Here is a 19,144-nt window from a genome sequence, read left to right as displayed (position 1 = left end):
ACGTGCACGTGGATGCGTGGAGGGCATGCATATGGAGGCGTGCATCTGTGCATGTGTGGGTGGGTGTGCATGCATCTGTGCGTGTGTGCATCTGTCCATGTGGGGGGAGATCTGTCTCCACGTCCTGGTCCTCCCAAGGCTACAGTCCAGGACCAGGCTACGGATTGGGGTGGGGACCCCAGCTCTAGGCAATAACCTACTATCAGGACAGAATAAGGAAAAACACAATGGCTTCCTAAAGACAAAGGTGTCAAACAAGAGTACAATTTATCTAGCTATTCAATTAAATGCATAACATTTTGTAAGAAAAAGATGGATTAAATTCCTAAAAAGGAGAAATGAAAATAGGTGGAAGAAACATCAGTAATTTAAGATACACTTGCAGATTAGGCCAAACAAAACAAAACATAAAATAAAGAAGACAAAACCACTGTGGCACCTTAAAGACTAACTGCTATATTTTAATGTGAACTTTAGTGAGCAAATCCACTTTCTCAGACAAGCTGAGGACAATCTCAGGAAGGTACACTGACACTATATAAGTGGCAGAAAACAACAACTTGAAATGACAACTGATGGAGGCTTGAAAGAGCAAAAGATGGAGTACAGGTTGAACATTAAGGAGACAAAAATCATGATTACATAAAATTACTTAAAGAATATGTGGCATTCAGCGCTGCCCTCACCTCTCCGTCACAGCTGGGCAGTGGAACATCAGCCAATGAGGGGACAGAAGGTGGTGCAGAAGGGGGAGGAGCTGGAATATATAAAGGGGTGTATGATGTAGAGAGAGGGAGATTTTGGGAGAGTTAGTGATGAGTGTGTCTATGGGCCTGTGAGCCAAATAATCAGTGAGGGAAGAGTCTGTGTGTGTCAGTGAGTGAGAGACCTTGATTAACATCTTGTAATTTACTTACTTTATTTTGTTAAACCAATAAACACCTTTTTGTTTTGAAACAATACTTCTCTTTTTTAAATATTGGATAAAATTGGTGGCAGCAACTGAAGAAAAAGAGTGAGCACTCCTGGAGGCCTGAGTTGGTAGAGGCTTCAGCGTGCTCGCTACAGAATACAATAAACTAAATGTTTTAAACAGATATCCCGTATCTGTTCAGTCATCAATCCAAATGGCGAGTACAGCCAAGAAATCATCAAGTGATTAAGACTTCCAATGGTATCTATGAAGTAACTAGAAAAGTTGGACTAAAAATTTTATTTCAATCTAAAATGTCATGACTTAAAGTCTACTTCCTCAGATAGTTCTAAGGCTAACTCCTACATACAGTTCTCATTGAGCTCAATGTGATTTATTCCTTGCTAGACTGGTGTCAGAATGCACTATAGATTGTTTACTTGTGACAAAAGCAGGTTATACCTACATAACGTGCAAAGGCTGTTTGAGTGCATAAGTGACCATATCATATACATACTGAAGCACACTGGAGAGAATGTTTAGGCCCCCCACTATTCAAGTGCTGTTAGACAGAAAAATCACTCTCAAAATGACCTTCTGAAACAGGTACTGTACTCCAGACACAACACCAACAGTGCAAGTACAAAAGAAAAAAATGTTTGTTGGTATCAAAAGCTGCTAAGGGAACAAAGACAACCAATATCCATCTAAACAGAGGTCACCCCATCAGGGCAACCAATTCTCTTACATACCAGGAGCCAGTCTCAGCCAGGCCGAAATGGGTTTCATTAGTCAGAAATGAATAGCAGTCAGCTGTCATCAGTCACCAGAAAATGTTGTCAACAAAGAGAATATCTGCAACAGATAGGGTTTCTTTTTTCCTTTTCTTTTCCTTTTCTTTTTCTTTTTTTACTGTTTGGTTCCATTAAGTCTCTGATTTTCATTACTAGAAGCTTTCATTTGTCATTTTGATAAAGCAAAGCAATATCAACCATTATTTCCAATCTACCCATGCATCCTGAACAACCGCATCCTTCTGTATAACAGCAGTTGGGATCAACTCAAGAATACATAATTTCACCACACAGATAGGCTTACATAAAGCAACAACGTTGAATATAGAAGAGACTAAAAACAAGAGGGAAGGGAGGGAAAGAGAAGAAGAGGGAAGAGAGCTTCTAGATAACAACTTTCATAGACCTCACAGACCTGGTCTCACTACCAAACAGTTCAGAGAATGTGCATCATCTATTCAGAATGTGTTCGGCTGGCCTCTCACTTGTTAAATGCTACTTTCTCTTTTATAGCCAAATATAGTGGTGCCTCGCTTAATGGGCGCCCCGTTTAACGACGAAATCGCATACCAACAAACTTTTTGGGATCGCTTTTGCGATCGCATTGCGATGTTTTAAATGGGGAAAAACCGCTTTGCGATGATCGGTACCTGTTTCGCTTACCGATTATCACAAAGCGATGATTTTCCCCCAGCTGATCGGCGGTTCCAAAATGGCCACCGGGTTAAAAAAATGGCCGCCCGCTGTGTTTAGGGACGGATTCCTCGCTTACCAGGCAGCGAAAATGGCCGCTGTATGGAGGATCGGCACTTAAAGGTCAGTTTTAAGCCCATAGGAACGCACTGAAGGGGTTTCAATGCGTTCCTATGGGCTTTTAAAAATTGCATAGCAACGAAATCACTTTGCAGCAATTTTTGCTGCACCGATTAACATCGCTATGTGAGGCACCACTGTATAAGAGATCCTCTGTCCACCATTCTACATGTGAGCTTCTACAGTATATGACTTTCAACTCTGTAATGCAATATGTTTGGTCACCATACCTTAACAAGACTGTCATGTGGTTTCAAATTGTCTCCTTCAAAGCAGCCAGAACCAAAGAGCAACTAAACCCCCCAAAAACCATCGGAAATGGGGGAAAACCAAAAAACAAACCCTCCAAGACCCATCGGAAATGGGGAAAAACAGTCCAAAAAGCAACAAACCCCCCTAAGACCCATCGGAAATGGGGGGAACCAAAAAAACAAACAAACCCCCAATACTCATAGGAAATGGGAAAAAACACTCCAAAAAGCAACAAAACCCCTAGGACCCATCGGAAATGAGGAGGAAAAACCCAACAAACAAATAAACCCCCCAAGACCCATCACAGCACAGAAACATACCCCCCAGCCCAAAACCACATTGCAAAAATCATCCAATCATAGTCTCAGACAAGCACATACTGTACTCCTATCCAAAGATGAACCTGGACATTTCAATGGGGCATATATCCCCATATGACATGCACAGCTGATGACATGCAGCCTGTTTCTGGATGTAGCTATTTTTAATGGATCAGGATGTAAATATCTCACAGACTGAAATGCTCAATTAAAAGAATACATCTAAAATCAAAAAGGTTTATGCATCCCACACATCTGTATCTCAGCGAAGTTAGTGGGCTATATATCTGTACTGAGAGCACACAAATTGGAATGTTCCGATTAGTATTTAACTTCTGCAGAATTATTCCATACAAAACAAACCCTACAGACATATTCATAAGAGATCAGTATCAACAGCATTCTGGACAAGATTTTTTTTCTTGTTCAACATAGAAAATAGACATTTTTAGGTCACTGCCACTGAACAAAGTATCTAAGTTGTAAAACAACCTTTTTACAAGTCTACAGGAGTATAGCTGAAGATTTAAATCTACACCATTTATTCATTGCTCCTTACTCAGATCAAAGAAAACCAAGGGCAAAATAAAGAACACTAAATAATGACATGGATGCAAAGCACAGGTTTACAATACAACATTTTTCTCATAATTTATTTCATTTAGCAGCAGAAACATAATGCAGAAATATATGAACCTTGCCTGTTTGCTTAGTCACGAAGCTTTTTGGCACAAAGTCTGTTGTTCTCCTTATCTTCAGAATACAGTAAATGTGAGTGTACCTAACTTTCTGTAGAATCTACATACTTCTAGGTGAGTGCGTAAAATGGGAAGCATAGACATCAATCCAATTCAAAAAGTCAATCATATTTTAATCACTACTGTATTAGACCTTATATATACAAAAATCAATTTGTAAAAGAAAATTTCACATATTCAAATATTTACTGTAAAAAGAAGTGATTTCTACAGAAGATTAGCAGCTTCTACCCTGCTCAGGATACAAATACGTAAAACTTAGATGATATAAAAATGAAACTTCCTAAACCTCTCACTGTTTTAACCTAGTCATGACATGCTTAAACCACAACTCTTCTTACATCAGAGCTAGGAAATAATAGTTGAATCTAATCTTAACCATGATGACATTGTATGCTGTTTTATAAATCAAAATTAAATCAGCTCTCTGGTTGAAATCAGCTCTCTGGTTGAAAATTATCTTCTAATGAAACCACTATCCTCCTGCTAACGTTAGCTTATGAAGAGACAGAAATAGCAAGAAGGCTGAAAGTATGTTCAACACTTTTACATTCTTGAATTGCATGGGTCCGGGCAGTGTTGTTTTGGTTGTATCCATTTTAAATAAATAAATAAATAAATAAATAAATAAATGAATGAATGAATGAATGAATGAATGAATGAATGAATGAATGAATGATGGGCGGGCGGATGGAACGAACCCCACTGAGTTCAACACTGAAGACATCAAAATGTTCTACTTGCCCCCAAACACAACATCTCTAATTCAGACTCTAGATCTGGGGGTTATAAGGACCTTTACACACAGTACTGTATGAAACGGATTGTCAATGCTATGGAAGATAAAACTGATAATGAAAATTGTTCTCTCTGTATGTGTGCATGTGTGTGCATGATCGTGTGGGTGTTAAGCAACTGTTTATGCTTTGCAGTTATGTTTTGGAAGCATGTGAGACAAAAGGTGAGTCGGGACTCCCACTCGCTAGAGCGCTGTCCCACCTCATCAATGAGACAGAGGAGAAAGGGAGAGGAGAAACCCAACCGTCCCAGGAGTCTCGCCAGGGGGCAGAAGTAGATGAGATGATAGAGGAGTTGAGGGAGATAGAAAAAAGGAGAATGGGTCAGAAAAGGCAGGAAGGAAGAGATAGAAGCTGGGTTAGGGGAAAGTGCGAAGAGAAGAGAATCAGTTGCCTCCCAGTTGGGAGTGGGTGTGGATGCAAGATCTGTGGATACAGTAATGAGAGAGATTGAGGATCCCTAAAGAGGAAGCTCGTTATAGGAGGAGGATGGTGATCCCACCACGACCCTCTTATTGGGGAGACGCCGAAGCAAGGAAGTTAAGAAAGGAGAAAGAATGGGTAGAAAGAGAAAGGAGAGTGAGGATCGAATGAAGAGCCATGGAGATGAGGAGGCTAGCAGAGAGAGAATGAATTGGGGAAGTTTGGAGCAAGAGAGAGGTGACCAGTGGGACGATCTTGATGAGGACGAGGCCATGCCCTTACTTGATGCTCCGTCGAGGACGATCCTGAAGGAGTGAAAATCCCCTGAGTTACTGGAACCTTGGAATAATACTTATTTGTTGTTGCTGCTGTTTAGTCGTGTCCAACTCCTCATGACCCCATGGAACAGAGCACACTAGGCCCTCCTATCTTCCACAGCCTCCCAGAGTTTGGTCAAATTCATGTTGTTCACTTCGATGACACTGTCCAAACATCTCGTCCTTTGTCGTCCCCTTCTCCTCTTGCCTTTACACTTTCCCAGCATCAGGGTCTTTTCCAGGGAGTCTTCTCATCAGATGGCCAAAGTACTGGAGCCTCAGCTTCAGGATCTGTCCTTCCAGTGAGCACTCAGGGTTCATTTCCTTTAGAATGAATAGGTTTGTTCTCCTTGCAGTTCAGGGGACTCTCAAGAGTCTCCTCCAGCACCACAATTCAAAAGCATCAATTCTTCGGTGGTCAGCCTTCTTTATGGTCCAGCTCTCACTTCCATGCATCGCTTCTGGAAAAACCATAGCTTTGACTACGTGGACCTTCGTCAGCAAGGTGATGTCTCTGCTTTTTAAGATGCTGTCTTGGTTTGTCATCGCTTTCCTCCCCAGAAGCCAGAATCTTTTAATTTTATGGCTGCTGTCACCATCTGCAGTGATCATGGAGCCCAAGAAAGTAAAATCTCTTACTGCCTCCATATCTTCCCCCTCTATTTGACAGGACCTGATCTGACCAGTGGCCATGATCTTAGTTTTTTTGATGTTGAGCTTCAGACCATTTTTTGCACTCTCATCTTTCGCCCTCATTAAGAGGTTCTTTAATTCCTCCTCACTTTCTGCCATCAGAGTAGTATCATCTGCATATCTGAGGTGGTTGATATTTCTTGTGGCAATCTTAATTCCGGTTTGGGATTCATCCAGTCCAGCCTTTTGCAAGATACATTCTGTATATAAATTAAATAAGCAGTTCTAACTGTTGCTTCATCTCCCACATAAAGATTTCTCAGAAGGTACATAAGGTGGTCAGGCACTCCGATTAATTTAAGAACTTGTCATTTTTGTGGTCCACACAGTTAAAGGCTTTTGCGTAGTCAATGAAGCAGAAGAAGATGTTTTTCTGGAACTCTCTGGCTTTCTCCATAATCCAGCCCATGTTAGCAATTTGGTCTCGAGTTCCTCTGCCCCTTCGGAATCCCGCTTGTACTTCGGGAAGTTCTCGGTCCACATACAGCTGAAGCCTACCTTGTAGGATTTTGAGCATAACCTTACTAGCATGTGAAATGAGTGCAATTGTATGGTAATTGAAACATTCTTTGGGATTGGGATGTAGACTGATCTTTTCCAATCCTCTGGCCACTGCTGGGTTTTCCAAACTTGCTGGTATATTGAGTGTAGCACCTTAACAGCGTCATCTTTCATGATTTTAAATAGTTCAACTGGAATGCCATCACCTCCACTGCTCTTGTTGTTAGCTGTGCTTTCTAAGGCCACTTGACATCACTCTCCAGGATATCTGGCTCAAGGTCAGGAACCACACTATCTGGGTTGTCCGGGACATCCAGATCTTTCTGGTATAATTGTGTATTCTTGCCACCTCTTCTTGATGTCTTCTGCTTCTGTTAGGGCCCTCCCATTTTTGTCCTTCATCATGTTCATCTTTGCACAAAATATTCCTTTAATATCTTCAATTTCCTGAACAGATCTCTGGTTTTTCCCTTTCTATTATTTTCCTCTATATCTTTGCATTATTCATTTAAGAAGGCCCTCTTGTCTCTCCTTGCTATTCTTTGGATGTCAGCATTCCATTTTCCATAACTTTCCCTATCTCCCTTACATTTTGTTTCCCTTCTCTTCTCTGCTATTTGTAAGGCCTCGTTGGACAGCCACTTTGCTTTCTTGCCTTTTCTTTTCTTTGGATGGTTTTTGTTGCTGCCTCCTGTACAATGATGCGAGCCTCCATCCATAGTTTATAATAATAAATAACAGTTTATGAACATAAGATCACTTTGTTTGAATGTCATCCTCAACAGTTATGAATAGTATTGAAAGAAGATTACAGATACACTAAAACACATATACATTTTATGATAAAGATGGAGTCCACAAATTAAGTCTGGACTTGGTACTCAAAGTTATGCTTACAAGAAGACAGTAAATTTGTCTCTGAAATGGGAAAACATGTTGCATAGCTTCCCCAAGTGGAAGCCTGTTCCACCTGCAGAACTAGGAAGAAAGGCTAATAGGCTTATCAGGAACCATACGATCTGCACTGTCCCCTCCAGGTCTGTTTCTGAAAATTAAGCATTGTTCTCACTTCACTAGTAAACCAAAACATCAGTAGTAAAAATGAAAGTTTTAAAGACTAGGAAGCATAGACTTCCCATTTTAACCAATGAAATCCAATCTGTACTGTATTTTAATTCCTTCATCATATTATCTCTTCTTCAGAATCTCTCTGTTTCTCCTTTGCTTCTTGTCTCAGTCAGTCTCCAAAGGACAAGAAAGAAGTGCCTCTCTTCCTTATATTTTTTTGGTATGGAAATTGTGATGAAAGAGAAAGCCAACAGAAAACTTTGGCTCAGGAGCGGAGAAAACATATGAGAAACATAAAAGAGAGAACTGAAATTGGTTTTTCCCTCCCCCAATCCAGTTAATTTAAAAAAGCAATCCCTTTTCAGCTGTTTATAAATTCTAGCAGCAACTGAAGTAAAGCAGTAGAACAATTTAATGACAAGAATGTGGCTGGAAGGAGTATGTTCTCAGGTAAGGGGTGGATAATGAACTCATTTTAGCTTCACTGATGTAAAGTTTCAAGAGGAGGACAGAGCAAGAAAAGAAAAACACTAGAGAGACAGTAGCTTTGCACATGGGTAAGAGGAAAATGTTTAATACATTATGGTAACATATGCAGTCTCTCTCAGGTCTACATAAATTGGTGGTGCTCCTGAAAAAAGAAGGAACTCTTACAAATTCCATTCAGAAATTAAAAATCAGAAAAACCTATTCCAAATTTTACTGGCTGCTATAATGTAAAGCTTCACTCTCAGAGCATTCCTGCTTTTCAAGATTAAGGCGTCTTTGCTTCTAGTCTGTCTACAGCTAGGTTTATTGAAGATGGAGTATAAATGCCTCTTACCTTTACAAATAATACAGAAAATGTGTAGAGGGAGGCAAAATTTACTAGTGAAAATATACGCAACTTTAAAAAATTTACAGACCACTCTGTTAGACAAAGTTAGTCAATTTTTAGTAATGCAAACACTACACTAGCTCCAAAGCAAATGCTTTAGTCACTTCAGACTTAAGTAAAGGGAAGCCAAATGGAGCCCTTGACATCTTACTGGACTGCAATTCCAAGTTTTTCTCCCTTAGCTGACTAGGCCTGATGGGAATTGTCGTTCAACATATGAAGCAACTACATTTCCCTCACCTATTAATTTATGGCTGCGGTAGGACCTGAACTGGAAAACTCCCAAACCATAGCTGTAATCTGTGTGAAGAGTTGAACCTTTACCTACCTAAATGTTTTGGTTTAATCTGAAAAAGTTTACAATGTGTTATCTTTAGTGACAAGAAATCATTTTCTAACATTAACAAGAAAATAGCATCTAGAAAGATCCAATTTGAGCCATTGGAGGGAAATAATTGTTATTTAAGAGGCCCTATTTAATGAATAGTGCTATTTAGGGAAGCTTGATGTCTAATTTTTTATTCCCTCCCCCCCCCAAAAAAAACAATCCAACCACAAAGAGTGTTATTATTAATCAAAATATTTTACATGCACATCAATAAAACAGTAAAAACACAATCAGTACAGTATTATAACAGAGTTCCTTAGGGCTTTTTGTTTCATATTCTGCTTTACATGCAAGCCTGTACACGGTACCTCCCCTCACATAATCTAAATTTGCATTGGGGGGGGGAAAGAACTGAAATAAATCTAAGTATTGTGGCACCTTTAACTTAATACAGTACACTGTGATATTCGGTGGATCATAACCTACTTCTTCAGACAAATTATGGTGCTTCAATTTCACACAAAGGTTCTAAAAATGGCAGGTCAATTCCCATTTTAAAAAAATCATTATTATCCAGGACAGGGATTTCAATAGCTCTTTCAGATAACTCTGAGTCATATTGATGCATATGATGAACTATTGTCAATCTTAAAATAATCCTAAAATGTACAGGAGCCATGTTGTTGTATTAGCAAGGTTGCACATCGAGGAATCAGAGCAAAAACATATTCTATGCTAACCTTGCCTCAGAGGCAAATCAGAAAGGAGGAGACTACAGAGAAGCTGCACTAATTCTCATGTCCAAAGGGAATTTAGCCTGCAGTAAAAAGCCAGAGACTGCATTACAGGGTACAGAGAAACATCCCAAGGGCACTCAACTTAGTCAAAGAAACCAACAGATAAAGCGCAAAGAGTGGCAGCTGGTGATTTTGTCAGAGCCTGAAGAAAAACTCCTAAATTAAGCACACAGTAACTACCGTATTTTCTCATTTATCTTTACAAACAATACATCACAACGTCCTGATTTTCACAGTATAACCCACTTTATCCTTTTTTTAATGTTCAGATATTATTCTCTGTTCTTATTAAATATTTAAAGTCTTCCTTTAAGGTTACAAACGCAACTACTTATATGCCAATGACCTAGATTTTCTCTTTGAACCTGCCCCTTTAATGGCTTAGAATGCATGTGCTTTGCACTCTGTTTTAACGGGGCAGCAAGCGTGGGTGCTGTCTAATACTACCGTACTATTTTGCAATTACTTTAAATTTCCCTTTGTTTTAGTGTTATTCTGTAACATTAATTTTTAAACAAATCCGTACCAAAGATTGTCACATTAACTTTACAAATCAGTTCTACTGTCATGCTTATAGCAGCAGAGGCACACTACTGCAATACTGTATAGGAGAGTTATTGAATTTCTGACTTTGGAAAAAAATGACCATTTAAAATGGTTGGCTTCTAAGCACTTCTAAATTGGTCTGAATTATTGCCAAAACATTCTAGACTTCTTTGAGTTTGAAATCATTTCACAGCAGTTTCGTATTTAGCAATACACTTGGTAAAACACAGTTATACTATCTTATACAGCATTATCTCGGTATACAAACGCCTCGGTTAACGTAATTTTCAATTTACAAATGGAAATCCATTGAAAATAATACCTTGGTTTATGGGATTTTTTTTCTTTTTCTTTTTTTCGGTTTCTGAAGAAAGTTTCCCCAGGATGCATTCTTTATAGCACCGCCCCCATTCCTATGGCAATCTGCGTTTTGGTTTTTTGCTTTACGTAACATCCCGTAGAACACATTAATTTCGTAAACCAAGGTACAGTACTACTGTAGTATATTATGGCTTTGCCTAATGGATCTGCTTTAACAATACTGGTGATGAATGACAGACTTATTACTCCACATGCACTGAAAGCACTATGACTAAGATGCTTAGACCACCGTACAACAATCTTTTGGCAGCTATTAGAAAATGATTTATTTCTGACTCACATATTTAAAATTCATTCATTCTAACTTGCATTCTTTAAGAACATGTTTTTTCAGCTTCCTGTTATGTTGTTCAGCTGGCTAGATAGCTTAGTGGTTTAAGTATCTAGTTGCGGAACTAGAGATTGAGAGTTCAAGTCCACACTGCGCCTCCTGTGAGTAGAGCCAGCCTATGTGGTCTTGGGCAAGCTGCACAATCCCAGGATGCCCCCAGAAGAAGAAGAAAAAAACACTATTCTCTATTTGGAAACCTTGAAAACAGTAACCGTAAGTCAGGATTGACTTGACTAAATATTGTGGGAGCTTACTGATACTAATAAGCACTGGATAACAGCCTTAGTTTTTTTGTTATTAATTTATTTTTACTATCATACTTTGAAAGTTAGGACATAGAAAGCACACTAGACTTTTTTTTAGTTTCCCACCCAAATTGTTTCACCTCCATCAAAAATATCTGAAAAGGTCCTTTAAAATGTACACATTACTGATAAAAATGAACGGGCACAAAAAGAAAGGTTACTTACCTGTAACGATGGTTCTTCAAGTGGTCATTCTGTGAATTCACACAAAGGGTTAATACCAGCGCCAGCGTTGGGCCTCTCGGAACGTTTTCTAGCTGCAAGAGAAAAGTAACAATGTTTAGGACTACCCCTACTGCGCACGCCCAGCCTAACCGTCCCTCAGTTCCATTTGTCCGCCATAGGCCCTCGAGTCATAGAGATGCCAGTGACAGACAGACAGAGGGGAGGCCGGGCGGGATTGTGTGAATTCACAGAATGACCACTTGAAGAACCATCGTTACAGGTAAGTAACCTTTCTTTCTTCATCGTGGTCTTCTGTGAATGCACACAAAGGGTGATTAGCACGCTTACTAACCGGATGGTGGGCTGTCACTGAAGAGCCGATGCTAGCACTGCCCTCCCGAATTTGGTCTCCTCTTTTGCCCTCACGTCCAATCTGTAGTGGGTTATGAAGGTAGAGGCATTGGACCACGTAGCGGACCGGCAGATGTCGGGCAGGTCGACGCCACGAAGTAAGGCAGTGGATGAGGCAACAGCCCGGGTGGAATGGGCTTTAAGTCCCTGTGGAGGATCTCTGTGGTTGAGCTCGTAGGCAAGGGCGATGGTAGATACGAGCCACCGAGAGAGCGTGGACGGCGAGGCCGGGCAGCCCTTCTTTGGGCCAAAGTAGCAAAGAAAGAGTCTGTTGGCCAGGCGAAAGTCCTTGGTCCTGGACACGTAAAAAGCTAAGGACCGTCGAACATCAAGCATGTGGAGCATGCGTTCAACATCAGTCGTCGGAGACGGAAACAAAGTTGGGAGAATAAGTGGCTGATTGACGTGGAAGTCGGAGACCACCTTGGGAAGAAAAGATACGTCCAGGTAAAGCATAACCTTGTCTTTAAAGAATTGAAGAAAAGGTTGGTCATGACGGAGAGCTGCCAACTCGCTAGCTCGACGGGCAGAGGTGATAGCTACTAGGAATAGCGTTTTTAAAGAAAGCATCTTGAGGTCACAGGTAGCCATGGGTTCAAATGGGGCTCTGGATAGGGCGTGCAGAACCAAATGTAGGGACCACTGAGGGAGTGGAGGACGAACGGGAGGTCGGAGGTTAGAGAGACCCCTCAAAAACATCCTGACAGTGGGATGGGAGAAAAAACGGGAAGAGGGAGAAGCTCTGGGTTGGAAAAAGACAACCGCAGCCAGGTACACCTTGATAGTAGAGACAGACAGGTGGAAATCGAACAGGTAACGGAGATACTGCAGAAGTGTAGACAGAGACACAGGGGAAGAGGCGAGATCCCTCTGCTGGGTAAATTTCAGAAAGCTTTTCCACTTGTAGGCATACAAGCGAGACGTGGAGGGCTTGATGGCGTTGGTCAAGACCTCCTGAATTTCTGGACGATCCTCCACGCCGTCAGATGGAGCGTGTCGAGGTCGGGGTGAAGGACTTCGCCTGCTTCCTGGGTCAGTAGGTCCGGCCACATCGGAAGGGTTACTGAGTCCACAGCCATGCTGACTAGAGTGGGGAACCACACTTGGCGAGGCCAAAAGGGTGCGATGAAAATGGCCGGAGTCATTGAACGTCGGAGTTTGATCAAGGATCTCTGTATCAACGGGATCGGTGGAAACATGTACAAGAGACCCTGGTTCCATGGGATCATGAACGCGTCGCCGAGTGAGTGGCGACCGAGACCTGCCCGGGACGCATACCGGGAGCATTTGGCGTTGTGAGGGGATGCGAACACGTCCAGCACTGGGGTCCCCCATTGGCGGCAAAGGTCCTGGAAGACCAGAGGGTTTAACTCCCATTCGTGAGTCTGATAATGAAGCCTGCTCAGAGTGTCCGCCACTGTGTTGTCCTCCGTGGCTACATGGATGGCCACAGGGTAGATATGATGACGGTAACACCATTCCCAAAGGAGGATGGAGAGATACAGGAGTGAGTGAGAGCGGGTTCCTCCCTGCTTGTTGACATAGTGCATTGTGGTAGTGTTGTCCGTCACCAGCTGAACTCCGCGGCCGCGCAGGAGAGGAAGGAAGGACCTGAAGGCCTTGATAACCGCCAGCAGTTCCAGGTGATTGATGTGGAACATGGCTTCCTGTGGTGTCCAGAGGGCGTGAATGGTGCGACGCCCGCAGTGCGCCCCCCAGCCTGACGGACTGGCGTCCGTTGTAACTTGAACGGTGAGACGGAGTGGACGAAAGGGCCGGCCAACCGTGAGATGGGGTGTGTACATCCACCACTGGAGCTGCCTGGTGAGCTCCGGGGTGACACGAAGTCGTTTCCTTTGACTGTCCATCATGGGGTCGAAAAGGGTGAGAAACCAAGATTGGAGCGACCGGAGTTTGAGGCGAGCGTGCGCGAGCGCCGGCGTGGTAGAAGACATCAGGCCGAGGAGGTGTTGGGCGTGGTGGGCTGTCACCCGAGCACCGGGAAGAAATTTCCTGATGGCTCGTCGTATCTTGTGTATTCTTTCTGGGGGAAGAAAGACTCGACCGTTTACAGCGTCCAAACAGACCCCTATGTATTGAACTGTTTTGGAGGGAATGAGCTGAGACTTCTGTTTGTTGACAGTGAGACCGAGATTGGAGAGAAGATACAGGATGAATTTTGTGTCTTTCAGGGATTGCCTTCGCGAGGTGGAGACTACGAGCCAATCGTCCAGGTAAGGGTAAACGTGAATGCCCCTGAGACGAAGGTAAGCTGCCACCGGAGCCATGACCTTGGTGAATGTCCGGGGAGCTGTGGACAGACCGAATGGTAGGGCCTGGAATTCGTAGACCGTGTGTTGAAAGATGAACCGAAGGAACTTGCGGTGGTCGGGGTGAATAGTGACGTGAAAGTATGCGTCCTTTAGATCTATAAGGACGAACCAGTTGTTCTTTTTCAGCAAGTGCATGATGGACTCTAAGGTGAGCATCCGAAAACGCCTGGGTCGCAGGTAAGTGTTTAGGAGTCTGAGATCGAGGATGGGCCTTATGCCTCCTCCGCTTTTTGAGACAGCGAAGTAGCGGGAGTAAAACCCGCATTGTATATCACGAGGTGGCACTGTAGAGATGGCATCTTTTTCCAAGAGAGATGATATTTCTTCCTCTAGTGAGGAGTCGAAGGGAGAATGAGTTATGAGACCTAGCGGAGGAGATCTTATAAACTCCAGCTGGTAACCGTGCTGAATAATTTGTAGAGCCCAAGTGTCGTTTGTGATGACAGACCAGTTGTGAAGAAACGGTTGAAGACGGGTGGTAGGTGGTGAATGGGTGAAAACGGGGGGCCGAAAGTCAAAGATACTGTTTTTGTTTCCTGCCAGGTGGCTTAAAGGGTTGGCGGCGATGGGGAGGACGAGGGCGGTATCCCTGATAACCCTGGACAGAAGAAGAGGACTGGCCAGAGCGCTGCTGAGGTAGGTGCTTGTAAGGACGGTATTGCTGGGAAGATTGATACTGTCCATAAGATTTACGCCATTGAGGGCGTCGCTGTCTAGATTGAGTCTGAACAGAATAGGACTTAGCAGTTCTCTTAGCCTTGTGAAGGTCTTCCAAATGGGAGTCGGTCTTTTCGTTGAACAGCCCGGTAGCGTCGAAGGCGAGGCTCTCAACCTTTGACTTGACGTCCTCCATTATGTCAGCAGAACGGAGCCAAGCATGGCGCCGGATAGAGATGGCCGACATGAGGACTCTGGCAGAGATTTCTGCTGCATGTCTGATGGAAAGACGTTCATACTTGGATACCGTCTGAGCTTCCTCATAGGAGTTAAGAAAAGCTTGCCGGGTGTCTTCAGGTATCATTTTCAACCCCGGTAACAGCTTGAGCCACAACTGTTTGTGATAAGCTCCCAACACAGTTTGATAATTTATGACTCGAAGTAGCAGGGTGACAAGGGAGTAGATTTTCCTGCCGATGAGTTCCAGCTTTTTACCCTCTTTGTCAACTGGGGTAACATGGGCTTTGGCCGAAGGCCTTGAACAGCTTGTCTCAACAATGAGTGAGTTTGGAATGGGATGCTTGAGCAGAAAATGAGTGTCAGCCCCATGAATCTTGTAGAAGTGCTCTGTGCGACGAGGGACATTAGGTGTAGTCGCAGGCTGAGCCCAGAACTCCTTGATGGCCTCCATAACCACAGGCACAAAGGCTATACTGGGGGGAGCGGTACTGTCCCTCTTGATGTCCCCAAAGAACAAGTCCTCTCCCGGAGGGGAAGGGAGATTCAAGTCCAATTTGAGCGTCTTGGCAAGCCTGGACATCATCTGAGAATAAGAAGAAAAATCCTCAGATGGAGAAGGAGCGTGAGTATCGCCAGTATCGGAAAGCACCAGATCACCAGGAGGTAAATCATGTGGTGGCAAGGGTGGGGGTTGCTCCTGATCGGAGTCAGAAGACCGCTCCGTGGACACCTCATCTGGATCAGAGGAGAAGACATCCCTCTTCTTCTTTGGAGGGGGCTTCTCGATGCCGACCTGCGTTGTCGGGGGTCGAACTGGGACCACGGATGGCGCCGAGGTGGAAGGGGCCGGTTGCGGTGGAGGGGCAACCGGTACCGTAGGAGGGTGGTCTTTGGCTCGAATAGCCCGGCGTCGGCGTCGAGGGCGGGTCGACTCCGAAGAAGAAGACACATATATGTACCGGATCTTTTTGCGGTACCGGTCTCGGGATGCGGATGTCGACGACGAAGAAGGAGACCGCGAACGGTCGCGCCGACGTCGATGGTGTTTACGACGCTTAGGGCGGTCGGAATCCGCTGAACGGGAAGAAGAGGACCGACGTCGATGCTTGCTACGACGTCGATGAGAACGGTGCTTCTTCTTAGAGCGTTTACGCTTAGAGGATTTCGAGTCCGAGCGATCGCCAGAGTCGGACTGAGTGGAAACTCGATGCCTCTTCTTCGATCGTTTCCGTCGAGGAGACTTCGACCTCGAGCGGCCGGAGGAAGGGGACCGACTCGGGGAGCCATGCTTCTCCGTGCGAGAACGTTTGCCTCGAGGAGATTTCGACCTCGAACGCACAGGTGATCGAGGTATCTTCTCTCGAGGGGATCTCGAGTCCGAGTGTACGGACGAGATCGACACGGGAGGCGACCCCTGGCCCGCAGGAAAAGGGCTATGTGGGGCAGAAGCGAGGCCAGTAGTGACAGCGACTAACTGGCTCGGTGTCGGGGAAGACCTTCCCGAAGGCGGTAACACTTCAGTACGTCGAGCAGGAGGAGGCGCGGGTGCCTCGGACGAGGCCCCGAAGCGCCTCGACAACTCCTCAAGAATCGGCGATGGGATGGAACCCGAGCTCGGAGAAAGTGGAATGGATGTCATCTTAAGCTGGGCGGCCGCCTTAGCTTTGGACGATTTCGACGGCTTAGCTTTCGGAGCCGGAGGCTCGGGGTTCGGAGCAGGAGCGGCCGATTTCGACGACGCGGATGTTTTCGACATTTTGGAAACTTTAGAGACGACTGACTGAACAGGAGCTGCTCGAGAAGTGGAAGCCATTTCCCCCTCCGAGGGCGCCGTGGAAGACAACGTTGACTCCCACAGATGAAGTTTAAGGCGCTGTTGGCGAGCCTTGAGAGCGGCCTTAGTGAAGGCTTTGCAGTGTGGGCAAGCTTTAGGATTGTGCGACTCCCCCAGACAATACAGGCAAGTATCGTGGCCGTCCTGATGGGGAATTTTGCGGTCGCACACCACACACCTGCTGAACGGCCCGGAAGGGGACATAGGGCAGTAAGGAAACCGAAACGACAAGTCCAAGGATAAGGCAGAGCAGTCCGAAAACAGTCCGAGTAAAGCCAGAGAAATACACTGGGTCGTCAAGTTGAAGGGAAAAGCGCTAGGGTAGTCCGTAAGCGAAGCTGAGGTCAAAAGCCAAAAATCAGATAGATAGATCGCAATAAACGCAGCTAAGACGAGAGGCTCCAAACCGCTAGGCGGAAAAATGGAACTGAGGGACGGTTAGGCTGGGCGTGCGCAGTAGGGGTAGTCCTAAACATTGTTACTTTTCTCTTGCAGCTAGAAAACGTTCCGAGAGGCCCAACGCTGGCGCTGGTATTAACCCTTTGTGTGCATTCACAGAAGACCACGATGAAGAACTTCTGTTATGAAAATATAAAGTTCTATAAATAAAAATACTAACTGAATTGGTATCCCCAATTTTTCTATTTAAAAAACACAAGTTTCAATGTGTGCTTTAAATAATTTTAACTATTAAACATCTTGAATCAATAAAAATTCAAAGACACGCAGCACCAAGCTGATGCCTATGCTTTAGAGACCCCAGAGGCACAGAAAGCGGAAAGAGAATTGCTCCCCCTCTTCCTTCCTTATTTCAAAACACACACAAGTCAGATATATCTAGCCACTTTTGACACTAAAAAATAAACAAGGAAAATAAGGTTAATCACCACCACCCTGCATTATTCTACACATTTCCTCAGCCCTGAGTGTTTTCAGAGACCAAACAGAAGGCAGATGTGAAAAGGGAGGGTGTGGAAGAGGTAAAGAAGGGAAGGAAAAAGGGGTTGGGTGGATGCTACAGCAGATTCCCCTCCAGGCCGCGGACAGCTTTCTTCCTTTCCTGCATCCCTTCCCCAAGAAGAGCCATGTTGGCGATTCATGCATTACAAATGAGCCATGACTGAACATAAACATAATGGGTCTAACTGTTGTCACCAGGGATCGACAGGAGCCCGTCTCAAGCCTTCTGTTCTGGACGAGTAATTAGCGACAGGAAAAAGATTCGACCGAGAGGGGGAAAAAAAACAGACACAAGGGCGAAAAATCGAGCTGCTGTCAACCCCTTCATCGCCTCTCCCTCCACCTTAATTTCTCCCTTTGGTCCCCTCTTCGGGGCTGTCCCAAGCCGCTTTTCTCCGCCTCGCGCTCCCTCGTCCTTCAGCCACTCGCAACCCCATCACCCACAAACAGGAAGCACCCCGGGGTTTTTCTTTCTTTTTTGGGTCAACTGGACCTACAATCTTCATTGTTTCCCTCCCCCCTCCTCCACCTGTTCCCAACCCACCCACCCCCAAAATACTGCTTCCCTATACACGCCCATCCTCAAATATACGCACATCCCTCCTCATAGGCGGCGCCCCTTCTCGTAATACCCACCAGCCGCCCACAAGGCCTTCGTCAAGGCTTTAAAAAAACGGTATTTCGGGGGGGGTGCTAGTAGAAAGGCCGCTGGCTTGGTGAGGGGGACAAAAAGAAAAGGGCCATATGGGGAAGAAGGGATGGCAAAGCTGAGGCGCCCCTCATTGCCTACTCACCCCAGCTATATAACCACTCTGCCCGGGCCGGAACAGCCGGCTGTCAAGGGCGGGACGGAGGCTGGACCCCCCAGCGTCGCCACCGCTGCTAGGACACCCGCCCTCCGCAGCTCCAGTCCTGAGGTAAGTCTTCACCGGCTTCCTAAGCCTGACTGAGGGGCCTTAGCCCCGCCCCTCTCCTCACCGAAAATGGCGGCCACTCCCGGCCCACAATCCTCCGCGGGGCTCCCATCCATGATGTCACTGCCATGGAAGGGGGGGAGGCGGAATCGAGTGGGCGAAGCGAACGGAGAGGGAAGGCGGAGGCGGGGGTAGGTGGGTGGGGGAGCTTTCTTCGCTCGCAAAGCGCATGCGCGCAGCCAGGTTCTGGGAATGAAAGAATGGTAGACTAATGGAATGGAAAGGGGCCTCTGAGGCCATCCAGTCCAACCTATTGGCCCATGCAGGAATCAAAATCAAAGCAGATCTGACAAATGGTTGTCCAATTTTCTCTTGAGTGCACATCACCTCTTTAGCTCTATTGTCATACTGCTCTA

At 44.9% G+C, this 19,144-nt stretch overlaps 1 protein-coding gene across 8 annotated transcripts in view; it reads right to left on the bottom strand.

The window, feature by feature from the left end:
* Window positions 1-18,790, bottom strand: part of KLC1 (kinesin light chain 1) — a 71,251-nt gene extending 52,461 nt beyond the window's left edge. For 5 of the 8 annotated variants that reach the window (XM_020808955.3, XM_078383820.1, XM_020808956.3 and 2 more), the window contains exon 1: window positions 687-2,793. In XM_020808955.3, the coding sequence (XP_020664614.3) occupies window positions 687-901 (215 nt within the window). In that variant the 5' untranslated portion in view covers window positions 902-2,793. Of the gene's footprint in view, window positions 1-686; window positions 2,794-18,608 lie in introns of those variants that run through there. The other 3 variants (XM_020808957.3, XM_078383824.1, XM_078383825.1) reach the window with 1 other exon arrangement.
* Between the last annotated feature and the right edge of the window lie 354 nt (window positions 18,791-19,144).

The sequence above is a fragment of the Pogona vitticeps genome, chromosome 1 (assembly GCF_051106095.1).
Source record: "Pogona vitticeps strain Pit_001003342236 chromosome 1, PviZW2.1, whole genome shotgun sequence".
Lineage (NCBI taxonomy): Eukaryota > Metazoa > Chordata > Lepidosauria > Squamata > Agamidae > Pogona > Pogona vitticeps.
The sequence above is the reverse complement of the archived record's forward strand: the minus strand, read 5'-3'. Positions and strand labels throughout refer to the sequence as shown.